Source organism: Sebastes fasciatus, chromosome 2, assembly GCF_043250625.1.
Source record: "Sebastes fasciatus isolate fSebFas1 chromosome 2, fSebFas1.pri, whole genome shotgun sequence".
In the NCBI taxonomy this organism is placed as follows: domain Eukaryota; kingdom Metazoa; phylum Chordata; class Actinopteri; order Perciformes; family Sebastidae; genus Sebastes; species Sebastes fasciatus.
Window position 1 is genome coordinate 33,367,965 of NC_133796.1, and position 26,006 is coordinate 33,393,970.

General features: G+C 39.8%; 1 protein-coding gene across 1 annotated transcript in view; it reads left to right on the top strand.

Annotated features, from left to right (window-relative positions):
- LOC141759091 (mothers against decapentaplegic homolog 3) overlaps nt 1-21,448 on the top strand; it is a 38,464-nt gene extending 17,016 nt beyond the window's left edge. Inside the window, exons 2-8 of the mRNA XM_074621024.1 lie at nt 8,917-9,110; nt 9,491-9,625; nt 10,401-10,526; nt 11,458-11,670; nt 11,834-11,965; nt 14,260-14,410; nt 17,573-21,448. Of these exons, the coding sequence (XP_074477125.1) occupies nt 8,917-9,110; nt 9,491-9,625; nt 10,401-10,526; nt 11,458-11,670; nt 11,834-11,965; nt 14,260-14,410; nt 17,573-17,696 (1,075 nt within the window). The 3' untranslated portion in view covers nt 17,697-21,448. The remainder of the gene's footprint in view (nt 1-8,916; nt 9,111-9,490; nt 9,626-10,400; nt 10,527-11,457; nt 11,671-11,833; nt 11,966-14,259; nt 14,411-17,572) is intronic.
- The last annotated feature ends 4,558 nt before the right edge of the window (nt 21,449-26,006 follow it).

A 26,006-nucleotide genomic window follows, 5' to 3' on the forward strand; every position in this document is an offset into this window, starting at 1 on the left:
GCGATTTCCGTTATATTCGCGTAGGTGTGTGTGTCTGTGCATGTCTGTGTGTGTGCATCAGCTGGATGATCAACTGTTTTAGCGAAACAGAAACAAAATATAACTCACCACAAAACCATCTTGGTTAGTCTTTCCAACAATCTGGCAACTCTGGTTTGTTCGAAATCTACCCTCATTTCACAAGTTCAGTGTGGAAATATGCCGACTCTGCAGGTTGTTTTCCCCCGCTGTCTCTCTCTGCCCGTTGAGCAGCGTCTGAGCGGCTCCTGTACGTTGGAGGTGGATCATTAAATTAGCAAAATAAAATGACAAACACCCAAAAAACAAACGTCGATGTACTCAGCCAATCGCCGATAGCCAATATATTCTCACAATCGTAGGCTTTAATTCAGTGTTATTGTTGACCTCAAACCAACTCAAGTGGGAGACACAGAGAGCTTACAGAGCTCTATTTTTATTTGTATGGTTATGTAATGTAATTAATTCTACGGTTGCAGATTCTTTGAATGGTGGCACAACATGGGATTAACATGTGACAACAACCATGCGAGTACAAGTTCAACGTGGGTTGAAAATCATTCATTAATGTACGACACAGGTGTCCTGCATGGAAAAGGGGATAGCTGCAGTAGAAGCAGATGAAGCAGTTTTAGGGAAAATTAGTTCACCAGCAAGCCGTGCGTCCGGTTTCAAAACCAAAACTTTATTGCAGCCCCTTTCTCCAGAATTAGTGAATGATTTGTGTCTTCACATGTTGTTGTTGTTGGAGGACAGCAGCCCTGTGCTAGATGTCACTGGACTGCAGCCCTGTTGGTCATGGTTCGACAGACTGGCCGCAGACTTTATGAAAGGCACAAAGGCCATTTCAGCCCTACACCCCCACACTCCCGCCCTCACCCCTCACTCAGTACTGGGACGGAGGCAGGGCGGTCGGGATAGTGGGACAGTGGGACAGACGGAGGAGATGGAGGGGGGGTTTAGGGGCCCAGTCACAGACACTCTGAGCTGCCCTGAGCTGTTGAGACAGTCTGCCAGCCCTATTGTCCAGCAGCACCCTCCTTTCTTTATCCATCATCCACTTTGTCCTCCCCCTCATGTGCTCTCAAAGGACAGATTGTGACTGGAGATCCTGATGTTTACATGCACTTGCAGGCATAATATCTTTTAATTTTTGGATTAAACATAAGAGTTTAGCAGCCTAATGACCAACACTGGAAAACAACAAATAATAAAGTAGACTCTAAAGGGCGTTTAGCTCCTCACAGTGTTTGCTGGCATCTTTTTAGTGAGCTTAGACTTTCATTTGAGTTTGGAGCTTGGCAGAGAGTTGTAAAAAGTCCATGTCAAAAGGTCTGAGCCCACAGGGAGAGGGTGTGTGTGTCTGTGTGTGTGTGTGTGTGTGTGTGTTTGTTCGTTCGTTCAGCACTGCCCGGACCATGGCCAACCTGAACACACACACAGTGTATATGTTTGTGTCTCTGAGCGTAGCTCTGCAGTGTTTGTTTTGCCCCCTCCCTCTCCAGCCCAGTGAAGCTCAATCTGCTCTGTCTGAGTCTGTTTTATGAGTCAGCCAAATACACACACACACATATGTAAAATGTGTTTATCTACTCCTCTTCAAAATTCGTCACATCCATGTGTCCTCCCTCTTTTCCATTCAAACCCCTCCTTTATACAAATGATTACTAAATATGTGAATTTGTGTGTGCACGTATTGCACTCCCTACCATTCACACAAACAGAGCTGGTTGGGCATAAAGGTCACGTTCAGACTCAGCTTCGGGTCATAAAACACAATCATGTTGACACGATTTCCCCCCTGGCAAAAAATCTATACCAATTTGTCGCTTTCCTTTTTGGACATCAATTTCACTCTGACTGTCTCTTGACAGACACGCCGGCACTTTGTTCTCAATCAGAAAGGGAACCAAGATGACCTAAAGATGACACTAGCATGTTTTAACCAGCCTTACATGTTGTCTCTACAGTAGGAAATACAAATCAATGCAGACAGAGAAGTGGAGGGTTTGGATATTTTTTATTCTTTGGGTTAATAAGTAATCTTTTTCATGCCTGCAGTAAACGTAAAAAAGAAAGTGTTTGTTTGTATTAACTAGTTCTGAAAAGATTAGACAATTAATGTATTAGTCTGTCAACAGAAAAATAATTGGCAATTATTTTGATAAGTAATCGATTAATCTTGATTTTCACAACATTCCCTTGTTCTAGCCTCTCGGTTGTGAACATTTGCTGCTTTAATTTGTCTTATGTGACACTAAATTATATATCTTTTTTTGGTTTTGGGGTGTTGGTCTGACAACAGAATCAATTTGATGACAAATTTCAATGGGAATTTTAAAAATAATTTTATAGACCAATCGGTTCATCGATTAATTGAGAACATAATTGGCATGTTATTTGATGATGAAAATAATGATTAGAACTAGCTTTTTATTTTCAACTTCAAATCATTGTAATGTATCACGTTGAAGAACTTTGCAAATTTAGGTATAAAAACTAGAATTGAAATCACATCCAAATATATAGGTTACATAAGTTTTGTGAGATGCAAAATACTGAAACAACTAGTCTATTTATTAGGGTTTTGTTGTCGATCTACAGAAAAGAAAACAATTAAAATTGAAAAAAAAAAATTGTTACCAGCTTCTCCAATGTGAGAATTTGTTCCCTTTCTCTGTTTTATATCATCTTTTATATAAACTGTATATCTAAAGGTCTTGGATTGTTAATCAGATAAAACAAGACATTTGAAGACGTCACAAAGGATGCTGGGAAACAGTTTTCTGACACAATTTAGAAAATAATCTGCGGATTGATAAACAGTTATCTTGCAACACGTGCTGAAATCGGCCTTATCCAACCTCAAACTATGCACTATTCATTTTGATGTTCGGTTTGCTTTTTTAAAAGCTTAATTTGAGGCACACAGAAAAACAATTTTACACAAAGGCAATACTGAAAAACAATATATCTTAAGCAAAACGACATTTATTTATTCCTTCTTCTATTTTTTTTTAGTACGAGTTATAACTTTGTAAACAAAATCCGTCTGTGTTGATCTGTGTTTACCAGTTTCTAGTGCTGAAGGTTGAAAACTGCTGTCTCGGATTCTTGGAAACCTTCAGATCCCACCCATGTCCACCCAGCAGGGAATTTGGGGTCATAGTTCTCCCCCATCTGCCTCCCCCCCGCTACATAGCTGAAGCACTCTGAGCTCCAAATCATTTTCAAGTGTTTTGCAGGATCTGAGGTTGCCTGGCTCTTCCTCAAACAGGCTGAGGCTTGATGGTGCAGGAGTGGTTTTTACTGTTTTTTCCCATAAGTCTCAGTCAATTTACCGTCATAAATGTCTTCAATAAAATGAGTCATTCAGATTGAGGAGGGTATAGTAAGTGTTTGAACCTGTCTAGGTGTTTCATGTGCACGGTACTTTGACTGTTGCTGTTGGTTTTCCTTTCTTTTTTCCCATAGATATACAATTAAATTGAGTAAAACTACTACATAAGAGAGTAAACTGCCATGGTTTATTGCTAATGGAAATCATCACTAGTTGCAGCTCTAAATCACAATTTAAAGTATTTAAAAAAAACTGTCTTTCCTGAATGTTTGATGAGGAAGGAAATGTACTCAACATGTTTGGATATACTCAGTGTGTTTTTAAGAAAAACACTGAATATACATTGTACATTTTGTTTGTTTACAAGAGAACACCACAGGTGACCTTAAAGCCCAGAGACAAAATACAAGACTTTTAAGACCTCACTGAAAATACTCTGCATCGCATGATGTCACACATCAAATTAGTTCAAACTTATGATGTGTCGAGGTTCCTGTCACGGAAATCAAACGTGATGTCTGGGGCTCAGTCGGGAGGTTGGAGATTTTAATCGTAAACCTCCACACACTAGATAATCTGTACTGTGCTATTGTCCTGTGTTTCACTGAGTTCAAATTGATATCAATCTCTCTCCAAGTTTCTTCCATTTTTTTCCATATGCCGTAAGTTTTTGGGTACTTTTTCTTTGTCTTCTTGGATAATTGTGGCTGGTTTGTGAACTGTTGCTTTTGTGCCCCTGTAAGGGTGGGAATCACCAGAGTCCCCACAATATGATATTATAACGATATTTCAATCACAATACTATATTATTACGATTTTAAACATTTTGCGATATGCTGAGTATTGCGATAAGATATATTGCCATATATTGCGGTTTATTGCCTTTTTCAACTTCAAATTATGCAGTTTGTCAACATGTGTTTTATCTAATAAGATACAGTTTTCACTCACTCACTTCATCTCAGAGATTTCATTCACTTATCTTGAGGTCAGAGGTCAAAGGACCCCTTTGAAAATGGAAAATTTTGCATAAATTTGGAGCTTTATTTGGCGTTCTTCCAGACAAGCTAACATGACATGATTGGTACCAATCAAAAAAATAAATAACCATTAGGTTTTCTAGTTTCACATGATACTAGTATCTTCACATGATACCAGTATCTTCACTGAGCGCGCTACAACCTCTGAAAGACAGAAGAGTGGCCAGGCCTGCCGGCGGGCTGTCGGATTTTTAAGGGGTTAATAGTTTATATAATAAAAATCGATACTTGACATCCGTGTATTTATACAATATTGTCACGCCAAATATCTCGATAGTATGCAGTATCGATTTTTTTCCCCCACCCCTATGCATTCAATCAATTAATAATGGCCAAGTGCTGTTTCCTAGCATTACTCAGGATTGGTGATGTTGGTCATTGTTACTGCTGTATAAAGTCATATTCATTGTTGAGTGTAGATCCTCTGTATTGTATTGCACTGCACATGTGCAGTTCAGCTATTGAACATATTAGTGTGAGTCACTCATACCATTCCTTTACTGTAAGCCCTTTCTCTGAAAACACTGACTGGAAGGGGCTTTACAAAGAGAAGGACAGTCAGCACTGTAGGACACCAAGTAGCCAGTAATGCCACTGCAGTTTGTGCATGTGTCTGTCTCAGCCCACGCAGCGTCTAGCCCCACCAAACACCCACTCAGCTGCAGGGACCGAACACACACATACCACTCACATCAGATCAGCTCTGTCTGACCATTTAACACATCTACAGTGATGTTTTACTGCTGCAAAAGAGTAATGGAACACCTTACAGTATAATCACAATAACCCTGCATTAAATACTACCTCTTTGAGGATTATAATGCACCATTTTTGTAGATTCTGTCAGAGAGGTATTGTTCCAACGTTTGTGCTGTTATTAAGTAAATCTTGTTTCCATTAGTGTTGTGAGAGTCTGCATGTGATCTCTCTTCCTCTTCGCCTCTTTCATGTGTTTCCCTCGTGTCATCCTGACTTTTGGACAATTTCCCATGATTCATTTTTGTAGCTGCCTTTGTTCATGTAACTGTGATTGAGTTGCTTCAAATCTACTAACTAGAGCTACAACGATGAATCGATTAGTATTCAACTATTAAATTAATCGCCAAATATTTTGATAATCGATTAATCAGTTTGAGTAATTTTTTAAGAAAAACAGTCAAAACTTGTCATATTCCAGCTTCTTAAATCTGAATATTTTCTGTTTTCTTTACTCCTCTATGACAGTAAACTGAATATATTTGAGTTATGGATAAAACAAGACATTTAAGGATGTCATCTTGGGCTTTGGGAAACACTAATCGACATTTGTCACCATTTTCCGACATTTTATAGACCAACTAATAATCGTTCAGATTAATCAACTATGACAATAACCGTGAGTTTCAGCCACACTACTGTCTTTATGTCTTTATATTTATTTTTATTTTGTCCAAACACTGTAAAAGAAGGTTGCAAAATTAGTCAATCGTCAAATACCAATTAGCTTTAATGGATGTCTGATAACATCTATCAGGGACTTCTGAGGAAACTTACAGAGGCACTAAAAAGCCTGAATAGCATTTGCATCACTCACAATCTTAAAAAAATGATGCATTGTGTTAAACAGAAACAGCACCAATAAATAATGCCAACATTTGCCAAACAAAGGAAAACTGCAATAGGAAAGAGGAACAGCGGTCACAAGTAGACTCTCACAAAGACATTTAACAAAAAGTTAAAATACTCAAAAATGTTGACAAAATTAACATTTACAAAGGTAGTATTTATTGTAGGGTGTTGTGCTTGATTGCATAATAACCCAAGTTTATTTGTCTACGTTGTGTAAGTATCCAGATTGTATTTGTGGGAGCAGCCAGATCTCTCCGTATTGTTGAATGTTTTCTCTCAACACTGAGATCAAATGCAAAGTAGTGGGCCGAGCACTGTTGATTGTCCTTGATTTTAAAAAGCCTGACGTCTGGGAGGTCTTTGATCAGACACTTTGTTATCATGAGACATCCCTAATTATGTTCTTAGACTTGATATAATAGCTGTATTAGTATTAATATTATGTTGCTCACTTCCCTTTTTGATGTGTCAGCTGTGATAACCTGCATGATGTTGCCATGGCTCACTCTGAAAAAATACTTTTTAATAAGGACAAGCTTTAACAGAGCCGGTACAGTACACCCTTAACAAAACAGAGACACCATTTCTGTTTATATCGTGACATTTATGGAGAAAAAAACTGCTGTTTTATGTGTTATTGATTGACCATTATAGCATTTCATGGTTGAGGACAGCCCTGCTTTCACTTCTCTAACGGAGGCTACTGGACCACTAAGGTGTAAAACCCCAAGAAATGGCTGCTTTTTTACAAACCGTGAAAAACTTTGGCAACTTAATTACAGCTTTCAGCAATCACTAGACGTCTATAAAGGGACTCCCCCTTAACCTCTCGCTGTGTTACCTGACTGCCACTGTAAGGGGAATCTTATCATATAAGGTTTGTAAGGTGCAGGACAGTTCTTCTGAATTATACTGACTTATTATAACAAAATGTGGTCCTTTATTAGGCTTTTGGCTGCAGATTTGTGATTAGGGCGTTAGGGCTGCAACGATTAGTCGACTTATCGATAAGTCGATCAACCGAAAAATAATGACCAACTATTTTGATAATTGATTCATCGTTAAAGTAATGTTTCATTCAAAAAGATGGCAGAAAATGCTGTTTTCAGCCTCTCAATTATAGCTTTTCTCTGTTTTATAGCATATTAAACTGAATATCTTTTGGTTTTGGACTGGCAAAACAAGACATTTAAAGACATCACCTTGGACTTTGAGAAACTTAGATGGACATTTTTCACTATTTTCATACGACATTTTATGCACAAAATGATTAATCGATTAATCTAGAAAATAATCGGCAGTTTAATCAGTAATGAAAATAATCGTTAGTTTCAGCCCTAGAGGGCATTAACACACCAGCTCTCACTTTCAGGCTTTAAGGATGTGTTTTTCAGCTTTCCTCTTTTGATAATCTGTCTCTTCAACTGTATGCTTCTGTGCACTTAAAGTACTCAGACACCATTTACAGATTCAAGACACCCTCCCCCCTCCCACCAACATACACACACACACACACACACACACACACACACACACACACACACTTTCCAGCCCATTTTAAGTACAGTGACAGTGAATGAAAGCCTTTACCATAAAAAATTAAAACAGCATTCTCTGCTTGCTGGATGTACAATGGCTGACCCAGATGGGGCACTGCTGAGCTTTCAGTAGTTGAACCAGCCTTGTTTTTATTTGTGGACTGACGTTTGTCCTTCTAAAGGGCTTTAGCTTGTGTCTTTGACCCTCACTCTGTATTTGTGTGTGAGAGTGAGTGGGCGAGACAGAGAGATAGAGGGGACATATGCGGTCATTGCCTCTTGCATAAGGTGATGAGTGTGTTTTTGGGTCATTGTGCTCAGAGATTACAGGCTGCATCCCCATTATGACAACCTGCAGCGTCAAACTACCGCTCATTACTATATGGCAGCCTAAATCATCAACCTGCCAGGAATATTGTATACCAGATGAGTGCAGATGTTATACAACACAATGAAAAAAATTCCTATTATGCATACTGAAATCTCATTGCTGGTTGTTTATTATTAGACCTCATAACCAGGATGCACATAGCTGGGACCCTCATCAGTACGAGGTCAGAGACCAGACAATAACAATAGTTAACACCACACTTGGTGATTGATGTGATGTGGAGGACAGAATTGTCTGTGATTGTGAAAGAAAAGGTTGTATTCAAGTTAATTACTATTACATTTTGGTCATGGACCTTCATCAGGTTTCAGTTTCCAATTTGAAAAAATACATGTTTATACTAAAGCACCTGTAACAACCAATCAACAAAGGGTAGCAACATCTCAAACACCTGAGACAATAACCTCTAGAGCTGCAACGATTAATCAATTAGTTGTCAACTATTAAATTAATAACCAACTATTTTAATAATCAATTATTCAGTTTGAGTCATTTTAAGAAAGAAAAAAAGTCTACATTCTCTGATTCCAGCTTCTTAAATGTGAATATTTTCTGGTTTCTTTACACCTCTATGACAGTAAAATGAATATCTTTGAGTTATGGACAAAACAAGACATTTGAGGACGTCATCTTGGGCTTTGGGAAACATTGATCGACATTTTTCACAATTTTCTGACATTTTATAGACCAACTGTTCTGTCTGTGATGCCGACTGATTAATGATGTTTACTTTGTGGTCATTAGGTTGCCGTGGTTAGTTATATTATTTTTCACAATAACGCCACAGTAAGTTGATTGAGTTAATTTATTTTGTGGGACCACCGCAGTCCCGAGACAGTGTCTATAGCCCACTAACGTTTACTTCCTGCATTTCCCCGGATTCGTCTATTGAAAATGCATGAAAACACATAAATCAGTATCTGAAACAAACGGTTTCAGGTTATTGACAAACCTCTCTGCTTCTTCCTCTCCTCATCGCAGGTCTCTGGATGGCCGTCTTCAGGTCTCCCACAGAAAAGGTTTGCCCCACGTCATCTACTGCCGTCTGTGGCGCTGGCCCGACCTGCAGTCCCACCATGAGCTGCGGGCGGTGGAGCTGTGCGAGTACGCTTTCCACACGAAGAAGGATGAAGTGTGTGTCAACCCGTACCACTACCAGAGAGTAGAGACGCCAGGTACGGTGTTTATCTCTTCAGATTTTATCACGGTTCTAACATGAGTTTATCGCAGGAGTTTAACGGATGAAGTTTGACAGTTTGTCCAGATTTATTTCACTTTGCTGTCCGGCCAATTTCTGTGGAATGATAATCCTTTTTCCAAGACACACTTTTATAGACTTGTTTCTATCTAGAGGGCTAACCTGATATTTGTCCTGTCATTTATTGCATGTAACTTTGTCCTATTTTATTGTTTTATTGCATGATTTTATTGTGTTGTTATCGAATTGCATTGCATTACATATTTATTTATATTACCCAGACATGAAACCCATCACTATTGCTATGTTCTAAGGAACTATTTGTTTTGTGTGTCTGTCTTTATGTCCATTATACAGTACTCCCACCAGTGCTGGTGCCCAGACACACAGAAATCCCCACCGAGTTCCCACCTTTGGATGACTACAGCCATTCAATCCCAGAAAACACCAACTTCCCTGCTGGCATTGAGCCTCAGAGCAACTATATACCAGGTACCAGCCTGCTCTCTACCCTTTTACATCAGGACTTTTATGACAATCTTTTACACAAAGTCCGATTATCCACAGTAACCCAGTGTCAAGCTGTTAACATTATACATGGGCGTGGATCAAGCAGTTAGGGCCGGGTGATTAATCATATTTTATTTTCAATTACGATTTTGGCTTCCAACAATTATGAAAACAAGATAATCGAGATAAAACGTTTTCGCTGAGTTACTGACTGGAATATATTGAATATAGTTTACCAAAATGTGAAATATATGTCTTAGGAGTTTTCAATAAATTGTGGCGGTTAAAAATGACATATTTGATCTAATTTATTTTTATATATTATTATATATATTGAATAAATATTTATGTTAAGTAGTTTGTGGAAGTACAGTTACAACATAGTTGATGTTATTTATTTTGATCTAATTTAGTTATATTATTTTTTATATTATTTGTATTTATTTATTTATTTTGTTTATCTCCTTTATTAGCAGCCCTGCATTGTCACTGTGCAGAGTTAGAAAATGATTGCCTTATATAAATTGTTGGTGTCCACAGTGACATAGTGCAGTCGGAACTGGCATTTTGCTGTATTTAATATCTATTTTATGTAACTAATTATTTGTAGATAGCCGGTGTTTATTGTTTTACTTCTTTTCTTCTTGTGTTGTGTCAGCTAGCTATTATACATATACAGCGGAGATTTCCACCAGATTTCTCTATTGAAACTTTGCCAAATATGATGAGTTGTTGTCTGTGTTTGTGTGTGTCTCAGAAACGCCACCACCAGGCTACCTCAGTGAGGATGGAGAGACCAGCGATCACCAGATGACCCACAGCATGGACACAAGCTCCCCAAACCTGTCACCTAACCCTGTTTCACCCACACACAGCAACTTAGGTAAGTTGTGTTTATGTGTGTGTGCGTTAAGTGTGTGTTTGTGTACTTATCTGTCTGTCTGGCTTCACTTGCAGACAAATGTTTTCAGTAGTGTGTCTCCCCACTGGGAATTCTCTGTTTGATTCAACTCCATTTTTGTAAGAGGAAACCAGGTGATGAAAGAAGCCTTTGTCTTCCCTGTTGAACAGGCCAAGACACCATTCAGCCCACACTAACTTCAATGACAATATCCTACGTTTATTCTATCAGGATGGAAAAACGTCGGGGGGGCTTGGCTGGAAAGTCTCTGATGAAATAACAAAATCACACCAGTTTCATTTGGCAGCGTCATCCTGCACTGTTCTGAACTTCAAAGCCAAGAACAAAATGTTGAGGTTGTTAGAGAGTGGCCATGTTGAGGGGAAAAAACTAAATTACCAGAACCAGTTGAAGTTTCTGAAAATTATCAGGGATAAGCCTGTAATTTGGCCATTTTGGCTCCAGCATCTCACCAGCGAGGGTTGAGTTTCCACATTTTGTCTGGTGAAAGCTTCTGGGAAACAGTGTATGGGTTTGACATTTTGTGACGCAAGCTCAGCCTAATGTTTTCGCTGGTTGTGTTTTTCTTCCCCCTCTATATCCACCTCAGCCCCTTTTCTCCCCACATTTCTTTGCTTCGGTTGCTCTGGTTTTCATTTTCTCTCCCATCTATTCTGTTTTCTGGCCATTATTCCTCCGATACACCCACTTCTTATCCTGTTAACCTTCACTCCTGTCTCCTGTTACCCATTTCTTTCTTCCTGTATTATTTCAAGCATTGAATTTCTTATTGATCTGCACAATTCCGTCCATTCACAGCCACCCTGCTATCTACGTTGTTGTACTCCATTCACTAGTCTCTCTGTCAGTTTGATGAAAGCAAACTGTACCTTTCTCCGTCTCTCTGTGTCAGACCTTCAACCAGTGACATACTGCGAGCCGGCCTTCTGGTGCTCTATTTCCTACTACGAGTTGAACCAGCGGGTAGGAGAGACCTTCCACGCCTCACAGCCCTCGCTGACGGTGGATGGCTTCACGGACCCCTCCAACTCAGAGCGTTTCTGCCTGGGCCTGTTGTCCAACGTCAACCGCAACGCAGCTGTGGAGTTAACGCGCAGACATATTGGTACGACTTCATTTAGTGCACATATGATAATTCATTTATAATCATATAATGCTCATTTTTTATACCAATTCCAAATAAGACATTACTCTACATTTTATAATTACTAATCATGTCATTGTGGTGTTATATCTGAGGAGTTTATTCTGTCTCTATTTTCTTCAAGGCCGTGGTGTGCGGCTGTATTACATCGGAGGAGAAGTGTTCGCAGAGTGTCTCAGCGACAGCGCCATCTTTGTCCAAAGCCCCAACTGTAACCAACGTTATGGCTGGCACCCTGCCACAGTCTGCAAGATCCCTCCAGGTATGTATCAAGCTGACGGAGACGCCTTTTCTCATTGTGTTCATAAAAGTAAGTCCAGTATGAAGTTGTGTTGTTCCTAACTCTGGATTTTGGGTGCATCTAAATTTACTGTTGGTGACCCTAAATGAAAAGGTTAGGCGCACCAACACAACCAACACAACCAACACAACCAAAAGTTAGTTTGGAGCCCTGTAACTTTCACAGCTGAGTGTAGCCGTTGGGGAAGTAATAAACTTCTGGAGACAACTATGTGTGTTTGTCAGCGACTTTCTGCTGCCAAAAATTCTCCAGTTCAAGCACTTTGAATGCCTGTGGCAAAACTGTCATTGGAGGAACTGTTTTGGTAGCCAAGTTGGGATTAATCTAAGTTACTGTAAGTTAATTCTTTAAAAAGAATGATTCAGAGCAGATTTCTTTTATCATAGAAACATCTAACCCTTCACTTTTCCTACTCCACCAGTTCAGGAATGTCCTCTCTGGCTAAAGTGTAGTCAGGTTAAATATAAATGTTTTTCCACTCCACAGTGGTCTGTTTACTTTTACCACATGACTTGTAAAAGCGTGAGGAGTGTTACAAGTTTTCCCTGAACACAACACATCTATAAGTCTTAATAGAGGTTTGTTGACAGAAGCAAGATGTTTACACGAGCACCGCTGCATTTTGTTTTGTCACCAATGGCCCTTTCAGACCGGCACCTCTTTACTTAAATGTGATAGCAGTTTTATATGTTGGTTTCACGTCTGAAGTCACGTCATGACTGCAATCTTATTAGGTCTTGTAACACTTTCAACACAAGTCAGAATTGAATGCCGTCAGATTATCATAGAGGATGCACATGCATATCTTCTTTGCTTCATTAAGATCACTGTATTATATTTCTTGCGCAAGTGTCATCTATGCTCGAAGAAAATAAGACCACTTTATTAAAGCATGATTTGTTTGTCAGATTAGGATAAATAAATTGAGGGTGAAAAAAGACCATTGTAGAAGCACAGTAACATTCAGACCAGCTGTCTCCGTTCTTATATTTTCAACTTTCATCCACAGTTCTCACCATGTTTAAAAGAATGCTCCACTGATTTAACGGTTGCACTCCTATAACATTGTTGGACACACGATGGACAGTTAAAATCGATTCAGCAGAACCAGAAACATAATCTTTTTTATTCCCGCATTCTTGTCAAAACCTGGTGCCTCAATTACCCACGATGCAGTGTGACATCACCTGATGCAATTTATCAGATTTCAGCTCCCTCTGGAGCCACAAAAAGTTTCATACAATGAGCTCCCCCTTAAAGGCCCAGACCCACCAAACGGACATCGGAGAACTAGCGGCGACGAATACTTACCGCTGAGTCGCCTCACGTTGCCTGTTGTTACATTCACACTACGAGCAACAAAACGGCCAGCGTGGACAGCTACATTGTCGGAGAGACGCCTTTGAAGTGTTGCTCAAGCGCTCAAGACTAGCTCAACCTCAGTTTGTAGCGCTTCACACCCATCATGCAGCGACAAGTGTCGGGCGTCAGTTTATAGCATCATGTCACCGGCTTCTATTGGCGCTTACTTGAAGCTGACTTGTAGAATGTTGCGTTGTTGCTCGTAGTGTGAACACAGCATGTGTCTTGGCCAAAAAGTTGCACTTGAACAGCTAACTACCATGTACGTTCTGCGCCTGTGTGAGAGGAAATAACTCTCCACACCAGCAGGGGGCAGTAGTCTGTATTCGTTATTCAGAACAGGAAAACTGAAGTCCAAAGACTGCAAGCTGTTGTTATGATACTGTACGTACATGAAACAAAGCCGAGTTTGCTGACCATTTTCACACCACTCTCACTCACCACTTAGTTTCATTCCAGATGGCCATGTCGCTGTGAAAATATCCATGTATTGGAATGATCAGATGAGATGAAGATGAAAAATGAGAAGAGCCTTCTGTGTTTTTCCTCTTGACTTTACTCGTTTGCTTGCTTTCCTCACGTCCGTTTCTCTTCTCATGCACTTATTCGCTCAAGCTGAACAGCCAATCAGAGTGATTTCTCTCACCGATGGCTGCCACCACCGATTCAAAATGCTGAATCGGCCAAAAAAACAACAACACAGACTCGAGCCAATAGTGCGGGAAACACTGCAAAAACTAGGTCGACAGACGCTCACTGGTGTCTCAGGGCCTTAAGCCAAACCTCCCCTGAAGCTGTCCCCAGTCCTATGTACATAAATACAGTAAAACCAAAGTGATTGTGACCCGTTGTTGTGCCCTAACTTTTGGTTGTGTGTTGGTTGTTACCTCCAGGATGTAACCTGAAGATCTTCAACAACCAGGAGTTTGCTGCCCTGCTGGCCCAGTCAGTCAACCAGGGGTTTGAGGCTGTGTACCAACTCACCAGGATGTGCACCATCCGCATGAGCTTCGTCAAGGGCTGGGGAGCCGAGTACAGGTAAGCTGCCGTCACAGATCAGCTTTGGGTTGCTGATAACCACTCACTCATTTCCCAAACGGTAAACCGCTACAGAGCTGAACTGCGTAACAGATGATAAAACCCACAACCAACTTGTCAGAAACATTTTAAGCACTGTTGTGCAAAAGATGAAGTCCTTAGCAAGCCCTTATGTAAACACAGACAATATAAACAAACAGGCTGTGAATCACATCCCACAATCCAGCCGCCCCTTCTCTCAGGCATCTGCTCACACTCTGGTGGATCCGGTGTGTGACGTCGCCGAGCCCTCATCAATAGAAACAGGCCCCTGTTGGCATGCCAGACTATTTTTAAACAAACACACATGTGCTTTGTCAAAAAGAGACGTCAGACTTTCCCACTTCCATCCCCTCCCTGTTTTCCATACTGTCTGACTCACTGATAGTAAGAGAGGAGGCGACGGAATAAAAGGGGAGCCGGTGATTGGCTGAAAGTTGGCTCTGCACAGGAGGTTTCCTCAAGGGGGAAACCTTTGTGCTGGGAGCGACTGCTCACCAGTCCTGTGCAGACCAAACGCTGACATGTGGAGACAGTTAAAAACAGGATTCAGGTTACTGGACCAGACAGGCCTCCACCCACACATCACTCTCTCTGTCTTTTCCCATGCTGACTCTTGGCTGTTTTTTTTTTAACTCTTTTGTCTCTTTTACCTGTCCTTTTTTAATCCACTGAAAGAAATAGACAACAAAATATAAACAGACGAATGGAAAGATGAATGGAAAAACATATAATTGCTGTACCTAATTTATTCAGACTGCAGCTTTAGTGCCAGCAATCATGAAACCAACCATATAAACCACAGGGAAATCACGCAGCTGGTGTCTCTGTTCATCTGGCTCATCAGTGCATAAATTAGATGTATAACAACATATAGGATACATTTTGCCTGCTGTTGTTTTTGGCATTTACTGAGAGATTATGGTGTTAGTTGCTTTAGATACTTACCTCATTCAAGCCGCCTCAAAACATGGGGTTTAGTTCATCACTTTTAACCAAATGAAATGTTCAGTTTTGCATGATTTGTCAGAAGAAGAAAACAACAGAAACGTGTCAATAGCAGAGCACAGTGGCAGAAATGACTGAATGGTGGAGGCACACTGAAACCACAATCCTTTTGGAAATCGAATCCTTTTTTTTTTTAAAGCCCATACAAACAGCTGTTTGTAATACAGTGTCTGCAATGTTTTCGGCAGCCAATGTTGGTCTTTCATCAGGCACATTAGGTATGAGAGCTGTCACTTAAAGGACCAGTGTAACATTTAGGGGGATCTATTAGCAAAAATTGAATATAATATTCATAACTATGTTTTCATCACTGTATAATCACCTGAAACTAAGAATCGTGTTTTCATTAGCTTAGAATGAGCCCTTCATATCTACATAGGGAGCGGTTCCTCTTCACGCAGTCCACCATGTTGCTCCACTATGTTTCTACAGTAGCCCAGAACATACAAACCAAACTCTGGCTCTAGAGAGAGACTTTCAAAATTATGTTACCTGAAAGCCACCGTAGTTCTCTGACTTGCTTTTGAGCTGCAGAGTGCAAAACCGTGGTACTGTACCGCCAGCTGCTGTCTGACATCCGTTGCTCCTAAAGTAGTGTTATTATGGTAAGGATAGCCTCTGGGCGAGGTGAACAGCGTCCCACGCTTTGCACTCGGCGGCTCACGTTACCGCAGTCTTGGAAAGGAAAGAATGAGCGGAGGGGTTCTCAGTTGGTTGCAATCTGCAACCACACCAGAAGTTTAAAGATAAACTAAAAACCCATCTATTTAGTCTGGCTTTTATTAGTGTTTTATAATTTTTTACTCTTTTTTTATCAACATTTTACTACTTTGAGTAACTGTTGATCATTATGACATTTGTCAGTTGCTTGTAAAGCACTTTCAAGTGCATTTCATTTGTTCAAAAGGTGCTATATAAATAAAGTTTGATCCAAATCCTACACACTGTACCTTTAACTCCACTCATACATTATATTACTTTGAACACGTTTACCTCTCCTCTCCTCTGTGAAAAGCAGTAAGGGTTTTTGTATGAAGGCCGTGGGGAATCAGGGTAGCGGTAAAGGATATGGAGATCAAGAGGTTGGATGTCTGGAAAAGTTTTGTTTATATTGCCTCTTCTAAAGTTTTTCTTCTTCAAGAACAAAAGAAAAGACATGTAAGTGGAGAAACCTTATCACCACTTTATACTACCTAAGGTTTTTCAGAGGTATATAGAACAAAGTTAACAAATGTTTATGAAACAGAACTTCCTGTTTTCAGTTTCAGTATGACACGCATAAAATAATTTTCTTAAGCAATATTCAAACTCTAGAGAGACATAGAGGCTCAGGTCATCATATTTATTCTGGTTCAGCTCATCACTATGTAGGTGAGGCATTGATAAGATAGACCCAAATAAAACACAATTATTGTAGACGTGAAATATACAGTAGATCATATCTATATGATATTTCAATCCCAAGTGAAAAAGATGACACCACAAATAGAAAAGAGAAGATTGTTTTATCATTTCACACTCTAGGCTTAAAGGATGACTTCGGTATTTTCCAACGTAGACCCTATTTCCCCATGTTTTTGTGTCTAAGTGACTAATGGAGACAACACTTTTTGAAACTGGTCCAGTATTGAGGGAGAACGCTGCAGCCGCTAAACAAGCTGTAATGTAATCATTTGGGGCAACCTGGTACCGACAGTTTACGTCCACTAAAAGTGCTTATTTTTGCCACTGACAGGCTCTGATTGTTGCTGTTATAAGTGTCTGACATTATGGAAAGGACCCTACAGAGAAATGAAACGTTTTTCTTACGTTTCGCTTGATCCGATCTGTTTGTTATTGTGCGTCTCGCTCAAAGAAGTCTTGTTGTGATATGTCGCAAACTACCAAAGTTATCGTTTTAAATTCAGTCTTAACAGGCATTAAAATGTATTAAAGGTATAACTCAGAAATCTGCATTCTTCCAGTTTTTTGTGCTTTCTGCAGGCAGCTTCTTGCCGTACATTGGAGCTAAAATGAAAACTGGAGTAGTTTGACGTTGCTGAAACTTGACTTGGCTCTAAACATCTCTCTCTGTGTACTCAACATCTGTTTCTGCTCTCCTCGCGTCTCTCTCAGGCGACAGACGGTGACCAGCACCCCCTGCTGGATCGAGCTGCACCTGAACGGCCCCCTGCAGTGGCTCGACAAGGTGCTCACACAAATGGGCTCCCCCAGCATCCGCTGCTCCAGCGTCTCCTAGGGAAACCCTTCATCCACCCACTTCCCGTCAGTGACTAAACACACACACAGACTGCATGCAGGCAAGAACGGCTACACAAAGACGACGAGCCCCCTCATTCAGCCAATCTGTAACTTAGTCCTTCCTCCCCACCAGCTGTCAGTAGCACTTTTTATATACATGTTGTTTGTGGCAAAAGGGGACAAGTGCATTAAAGCAGTACCATTTTAGTATGATCTCAGCATTTTGTCCAGGATTATTATGATGGCAGAGTGCCAGAAAGGCTGTAGCAATGGGAGGAGGTTTTTTTTGTTTTTTTTCAATTAAGAGATTCTTATTTCTTTCCTCTTTTGTTTAAATTTCATGATTTTTACTTTTTTTTCTTTGTACAGATGTTAAAGTAAACAGCGGATATAAAAAAATGAACTTTTTTAAGCATTAATAACAATTTTGTAAAGCATGTAAAAGATCATGTTAAATGCATTTCACTTGACTTTGTTTCTGTATCAGGGCATTTGATAGGTTATGAAGACATTTACAAATGTGGCCCAGTGAGACAGATTGAAAATGAATAATATAATGTAAACCGCCATTTGTAAACACTGTGTGAAGGAATATAGTGTAAGCCGAGTACAAGCACATTTGTTTAGGTTTTCATACTGTCATATGCAGCCTATGTTACTCTGACGAGGCAAACAACACAGTGTTTCAGGACAGATGTTTGGGTTTCACACAGGAACAAAAAGCAAGAATTCCGTTATACTTAAAGGTTCAGTGTGTAATATTTCGAGGGAACTATTTGTAATATAATATTCATAACTATGTATTATTTAGTGTATAATCACCTGAAACTGAGAATCGTTGTGTTTTTGTTAGCTTAGAATGAGTTCTTCATATCTACATAGGGAGCGGGTCCTCTTCACAGAGTCTGCCATGTTACACCGCCATGTTTCTACAGTAGCCCAGAACGGACAAACCAAACACTGTTAACTTTTCCTGCTTGGGCCGTAACGTTATCGACTCCAGCCCAAGTAGGAAAAGTTAACAGTGTTTGGTTTGTCTGTTCTGGATTACTGTAGAAGCATGGTGGACTCCGTGGAGAGGACCTGCGTCCTATGTAGATATAAACGTCTCATTCTAAGCTAACGAAAACACAACGATTCTTATTACCAGGTGATTATACACTAAAGAAAACATACTTATCAATATTATATTCAATTTCTGCCAATAGATCCCCCTAATTGTTACACACTGGTCCTTGCAGATTAAGCAGACAGGAGTTATAACTCTTTAATCCCATATATGAGTACTTAAAGACAGTCATCAAATGTCATCAGGAGGATGATGCACTTTGTAAAATGTTAATATTCTAGTAAAGCAATGTTGGCAAATGGCAGTTGTAGTCCACAGCTGCAATAGGTTTTGTCAGAAGGTTATATGAAATATATCCTGGGTTAAATTCAGGAAGCTTTGCCAATTTGCAATATAATTTTGCAGCATTGTATTGTGTAGTATTACGATAGGCATTTACACAGGACTTGAAAACATCTCACATACTGTACTATTCTGCAAACTTTTAGTTAAATTATACATTGACCACACAAAATGTAGTTGTGTGCGATATGAGTAGTCTGCAGACGGCTATGTAAAGAGAGCAGGAAGATGCCTTTGCTTTTTTAATTTTCTCTCTCAGCAGTCCATAACATTGGTCTTATTTTTAGCCATCAGTGATATTGACTTTTTGCACACTCAGGACCGTAAAAACAAAACAGCTGAACTATGTACAGAAAAGAAAAGACGCATGACTCTCGAGACTGTAAAGTCTATTTTGCTACCAATTATTTTTGTAGGGCGGTAATGTGTCGACGGCTCTGTCCGCTCCAAGTGTTTTGCATGACATGACAGAAAATACTGCTAGCAGGTCTGGAGATACAAACCTTGTATTTTTCTACCCGTGAAGACGACGTTTCAGTACAAAGCACAGCTTTTTACAAAGGGAAATGTTTAGACAGATAGAGGCATGTAAATAACAGTAGCTTCTCAATATCTGATGTCCCCTTTTTGTTTATTTTTAGGTCTATGTACATGTAGTACATACATGTGTTATAATGTGACCGTTAACCTTTATATTGTTGATGGTTTTGGAAACCGGAGAACAAAAAAAGAGGCTCAAAGAGAAAATGTGGCTTTTGCTGAAACAGAAAAGTCTCAGCTTTGGTCCCGTTCCCTTTGAGCCACCCACTGTGGTGGAAGTGGATTGATTTCCTTCTGGCTCTATAACACTAGACAAAGACACAGTGGGTGAACACGGACAATATCTGAATCCTTTTACAGTACTTATTTACATGAACCCAGCTTTTGATGTTAATGCCAGCCCAGTGGTGCTAATCTTTAACATTTAGGGACTCAAGAGAAGAGCAAAGCCATAAGATTTTACTGTTAAAGGGGAACACCACCTAAATTAAGAAATCCAGTATGTTATTTCCATGGCCTTGGAAAGTTCAATCAATATTTGTGAATATGAGCTACTCTCTCTCTCAAAGCTAGAAACCAGAGAAGTAAGTCTCAAACTTGTGATGTCATAGGGTATAAAGTCTGGAGCTGCTTCATAGACAATGAATGAGAGACTGGTTATGTGGACCCACAGAGTGTTTGTTTTCTTTTTTATACCCAAATGAGCTTTATTCTATTTTATTACACGGCTTTGTTTAATACTCGATTCTGATTGGTCAATCATGGGGTTCTACGGTCTACTATGTCTTTATAACAGACCGTTGCTATGGGCGCAGTTCTGATGTCGGTCTCTGGCGGACAGTTTTTGTGTCAAATTATTGATTCCTTAAGTAAAGCCCCAGATACACCAATCCGACATCAGAGAATTACCAGCGATGAAGGCCGCCTGTTACGTCTCCTTTGTTTTGGCCAAAAAGTTGCACTTGAACACATCGTAAAGACTACAGCTGACAGTCAGTTAGCACGTATCTTCTGCGCCTGCGTGAGAGGAAATAACTCCCCACACCAGCGGTTTGTGGTAGTCTGTATTCATCATTCAAAATGGGAAACCGGAAGACCTAGGACTAAACCTCGACAGGGCGATGCAGCACCCCGACGTGAAGCGTAGTGTTCTCATTTGTGAAACAGAAAATGTCCCGTATACTCAGAACATCCCTCTGGGTGCTCTCAGTGTCATCTTTCCCCATTCATTGTCTATGGAGCAGCTCCACACTTTATACCCTATGACATCCCAAGTTTGAGTTTTAGCCTCTAGTTTTTGGATTTGGGAGAGAGTTGTTCATATCTACTAACATTTTTTGGACTGTCTTAGACCATATGAATAACATGTATGAATTTAGAAAATGGGTGTAGTTCCCCTTTAAAGCCGGTAGATTTTTGATTTCTATTAAATGATGATGACTTTTCAAACTATAATGTGGGATTGTTTCAGAGACAGTAGCATCTACCAATCTGAGACAACACAGCTCTCTGTAGAGCTTCTAGTGTCCTTGAACGCAGCAGTCCTGACCCTAATGGGCTCTTGAACCCCCGTGGTCAATGTAAGTACCCAGTAGGGAATATTTTGCAAGCAAATTTTGATACACTCTTCAAGTTATAGTGCTTGTGCTTTCCCCCCCCCTTGTTTAAATTGTTCACTGTAATCGTTATTATTAGTTGTGATTTATGTATTTGTGCTCTGAATTGGTCTTGTTAGATGTCTTGTATAAAATTATACCCTTTATTTTTCTCTGCCTATAAAGAGTTGATGTGATGCCTAATATTTTTGTTTATTATTATTGGTCTAATAATAATCTCGTGGTGATAATGGGGCCGATTAACAAGGAAAGTGAAGCTGGGTTTTACAAATAACGGTAACACTTTATAATAACTATCATTAATAAATGGTAAATTGATAGTTAATTAAACTTAGTTGATAGTTATTTTACTGTTAACAAACAACAAAATGATAATTAATAATGTTTAGTAATTATTAGCAATGCTATAATTTGTTATTCTATCATTAGTTTGTGTAATATGAATAATTAGTTTATAAATTATATATTGTATCTTAGCTGATAGGAGACTTTAACAATTACATTCGGATTACATTAGTAAAAAAGTTATTATAAAGTGTTACCTACAAATCTTTAATGTCAAACAACATCTGTGTTTCAGTAACCGTCACGGTTATTCTGCTTCTCAGATTCAACATTGGAAATCAGATTAATTACTGTGTTCATTTGATTTTATAGCGTAACAAGTTTTGTTAGCGTGAAATGTGTTTATTACAGTTATTACAGCCCTCTCAGGTTTTAGACTCCTCTGTCTGGTTTCTTCTGTAGTTGGGGGATTTCCTCGCTGTCATCAGAAGCAGACAGAAACTGTAATTACAGGCCTACAGCAGACACTCTGTTGGCTCTTCACTTCTATGTTTTAAGCTAATTCAAACTGTAACCATTATGCTGTCACGGACGCACGACATGGCTTTGAATATGAATGTGAGTCTTTGTTCTGATGCCTTTAAGGTGAAGAGAGCTGAACAACCGGTGAGGCACTTCACAAACCACAACGTCACCGTGGTGACAAATAGTCTGGGTGCATGAGAAAATCAACTGTTGAGGTGAGAGGGTGGCAGGAAGTCATGGTGTCATTCCGCTGGTTGACTCTTTGAAATATGTGGATTCACTTAAAAACAGTCGATGCAGTAGCAAGAGTCTTCATCGGGATGATTTACTTTTACATCTTTGTACAACATACTACTGTGTGATGGCATCAAAAGCTGAAGCAGCAACTTCTGTTCAGTCAGCTTTACATCACGTGTCCACTTCAGTCTCCTGTTGTTAGAGCCGAGCTTCCTTCCAGACAACACAAACACTTAATAATTAAACACACACATAGAGATTGAGACTGTATATGTGTACGTGTGCACACACACCACATCTAGAGCTACTCCAACAAAAATGGATAGGAGGCGGATTTGTTTCTCAAAGCATCAGGACAATACTTAAGTTATTATCAAGAGGTTCATGACCTATACAGTCAGCAAAATAATAACTTAAAGGTCCCATATTATGCTCAGGTTCACACTTGTATTTTATGTTTCTACTAGAACATGTTTACATGCTGTAATCTTCAAAAAACCCATTATTTTCTTCATACTGTCTGCTTGAATATGCCTGTATTCACCCTCTGTCTGAAACGCCCAGCTTTAGCGTATTTCAACGGAATTGCGTTGCTAGGCAACAGTTTGGGTCCAGCATTGCATACTGTAATATTTCACCAGAAATAGTACGCAATTTGCGCACTATTGGTTTTATACTAAGGTTTAGCATGTTAGTATGGAATTTCAGACGCAACCAGAAATAAACTGGGACACATTTTAATGTTTATGTTTAAATAGTCTCTATATTGTATATTTGTGACATCACAAAATTACAGAAATCCTGACAGCTCGTTTAAAGGCACAGTTTCTGAATACGGGCTGTGTGTATTTCTCCATGGATTGAGCGTTTTGATACTTTCACAGTATTTATACACCACTTAAACCTGCTTTATAATATAAAAGACATGAAAATCTCACTTGTTACATTATGGGACCTTTAATATAGTTTTTTAACACAATTTTCAAACAGTTTGAATTATGACTTTATATAATATATGGGTACCCTTTCCTATATCAGGCAGTTTCTGAGTTGTATATGCTATGAAAACATACAGTAACAAGGTATACAAGACAACACTTACAAATACCTGTACCAGAAATACAGTTTAACGCACTTAAACTTTCTAATTCGAAAGTCATATTCTCCTGAAATATACCTCAAGACTGGAAATATAAACTAGTTTCAGGTTAATGCACTAAACTAAAACAAGAACTGGAAGGATCCTGTTCATGCAACATTTCATTAAATAAAAGCTCTTGAATCTTGAAGCAAAGGTTTGGACAATAAATCCCAATCATGCAGTAGATTCAGATAGCAGACACTGTTGTTTTTTTGTTTCGAAACAGGGGAGTGGTCCTGTCTGAGTGAAACTCATTTATAAATCATGATTTATTCCACACAGACAGGATCCAGACTCAAGCCTTTTTTTAAATGACTGAAGAGTAGGAGGGTTCAGGTGATGTGCATTACGCTCTGTAATCATTTTAACTTTTAGATATTTTCATTCATATTTTTGATTTTCTTTAGCTCAAACCTTCATAAAATCCCACATTCTCCGACGAATAGAACCATACGATTTCATTATTATTTGGTTGAACTGTGTGGTGGTGTGATATCACACACAGCTCATGTCACAGAGGAGGTGAACTCAAAATGAATTAGGTGTCTGTTTAGTTCATTAAAACATTGTTCTTGGTCTAATTTAAACTGTTTTAATTTTGTTGGTGCAGCAGGCTTGTTAAAATGAACTGATGTGAATGAACTGTTTTAGCTCAACACTGCCATCTGGTGGCTGCAGTGATTACTGATAGACCCAAAGTCAACTCTTAACATAAGGAAGTTTAATGTTGTAATGGGTCCAAACTCTTATTTACTTATTTACTTTACTTACTTATTTACTCTTTACTTATCAACATGGTGCTTTATGCAAATATATGTATATATTTATTATTGGAAATCAATTAACAACACAGAGCAATGACAAATATTGTCCGGAAACCCTCACAGGTACTGCATTTAGCATAAAAATATGCTCAAATCATAACATGGCAAACTCAAGCCCAGCAGGCAACAACAGCTGCCAGTGTGTCAGTGTGCTTGTCTGTAAAGGGGAGACTCGTGGGTACCCATAGAACCCATTTTCATTCACATATCTTGAGGTCAGAGGTCAAGGGATCCCTTTGAAAATGGCCATGCCAGTTTTTCCTCGCCAAAATTTAGCCTAACTTTGGAGCGTTATTTAACCTCCTTTGCAGCGAGCTGGTGGGAAATGAATTTGCGTTAACACGTTATTATCGCCTTAACTTTGACAGCCTTAATTTATATATGCAATTATCACTCCAACTCATAAATTAAGAGAATAATTATGGCCTGTTAGTGTTGTCCTGTTTGAGCCCACATGATTACAGCTAATAGTGATTAAATGATCATGAGTGTGTGCGTATAAGAATGAAAGATCTTCGTGCATCGACACAGACGGAAGAAAACATGGCTCATGCTGTCTGTCGAATTGACACGACTCAGCGTTGGCGAGTGGGCACAAAGATGAACAGATGAGCGCCGTCAGCGCTGTCTCTGCGTGAAGGTCACTCTGGAGCAGGTGTTGACAGCGAGAACATTTGTTGGTAAACAAATCCATCTTTGCAAAAGGTCACCATTTGCTTCATGTCATTCTCCCTCACTCTGTCTCTCTTTATCCTCTCTTTGTCACATCTCCACTCTCTTCCTGCTCTTTCCTGCTCTCTGTTTACTTCTCTGGCACCGGCCGGAGTTATTTTCCTGAGGAATGCCTGTGATTGGTTGGTCGCCGCTCCGTCTGCCAGGCGGAGAAAAACGCAGACTGCAGCATTATCAGCATTCAGTAGCCACCAACCTGATTGCACGGCCACGGGTGGCTACGTTACAGCTGTCTCTGGACAGCAGCAGGTACACGGCCCTGCATGCCAACCGAGATGGGCACCCACTTCTCCAACTGGCTGCCGTTGGCCCTCTGCCTGCATGTCACCCACACACCCACACACCCCCCCCCACACACACACACACACACACTACGCTAGCCAACACTCATCCCCCCCCCCTGTCAGCTGTACCACCCGTGCAGGAGAGGAAACTGTCACACTGTCTCAACTGAGCAGACGTTTTGTTCCGACAAACATTCATAAGCACCTGGCCAACACTTATGTTCAGTGCAAAAAAAACATGCATATAAGATGTTCAAATGCAAGCTGGTTGTAAGAGAGAATGTTTGGTGCAGCAGGCGACAAGCAAAAGAGTTTAATTTTTCCCCTTGAAGCAATTTTCTGCTCCTTGGTGCAGCTTTTTTTTCAGTTTTTCTCCGTACCAAAACCGCCTAAAACTATCCAACTTAAATGTGTAGTGGAATGCGTCCATTGTTGATATTAATAATAAAGATCAAGGCAAGAACAGGTCAGCGTTAAACCCCAAAGAACAGGGAAAAAGAACAATCATAGGACCAAGAGAAAGTGGTGGGAAAAAGAGGCAGTGAGGGAAACATATTTACTGACATCCATGGGCTGTCACCACTCTGATTAATGGTGGTTGGAATCCCTGCCTGGTGAAAAGGTGTTGTTGGGGTGTAGAGAAAGCCCAGGCGCTGACCTAGAACTAATAGCATTCGACTTGAACAAGCTGTCCAACCTGAGAGAGTGGAAAG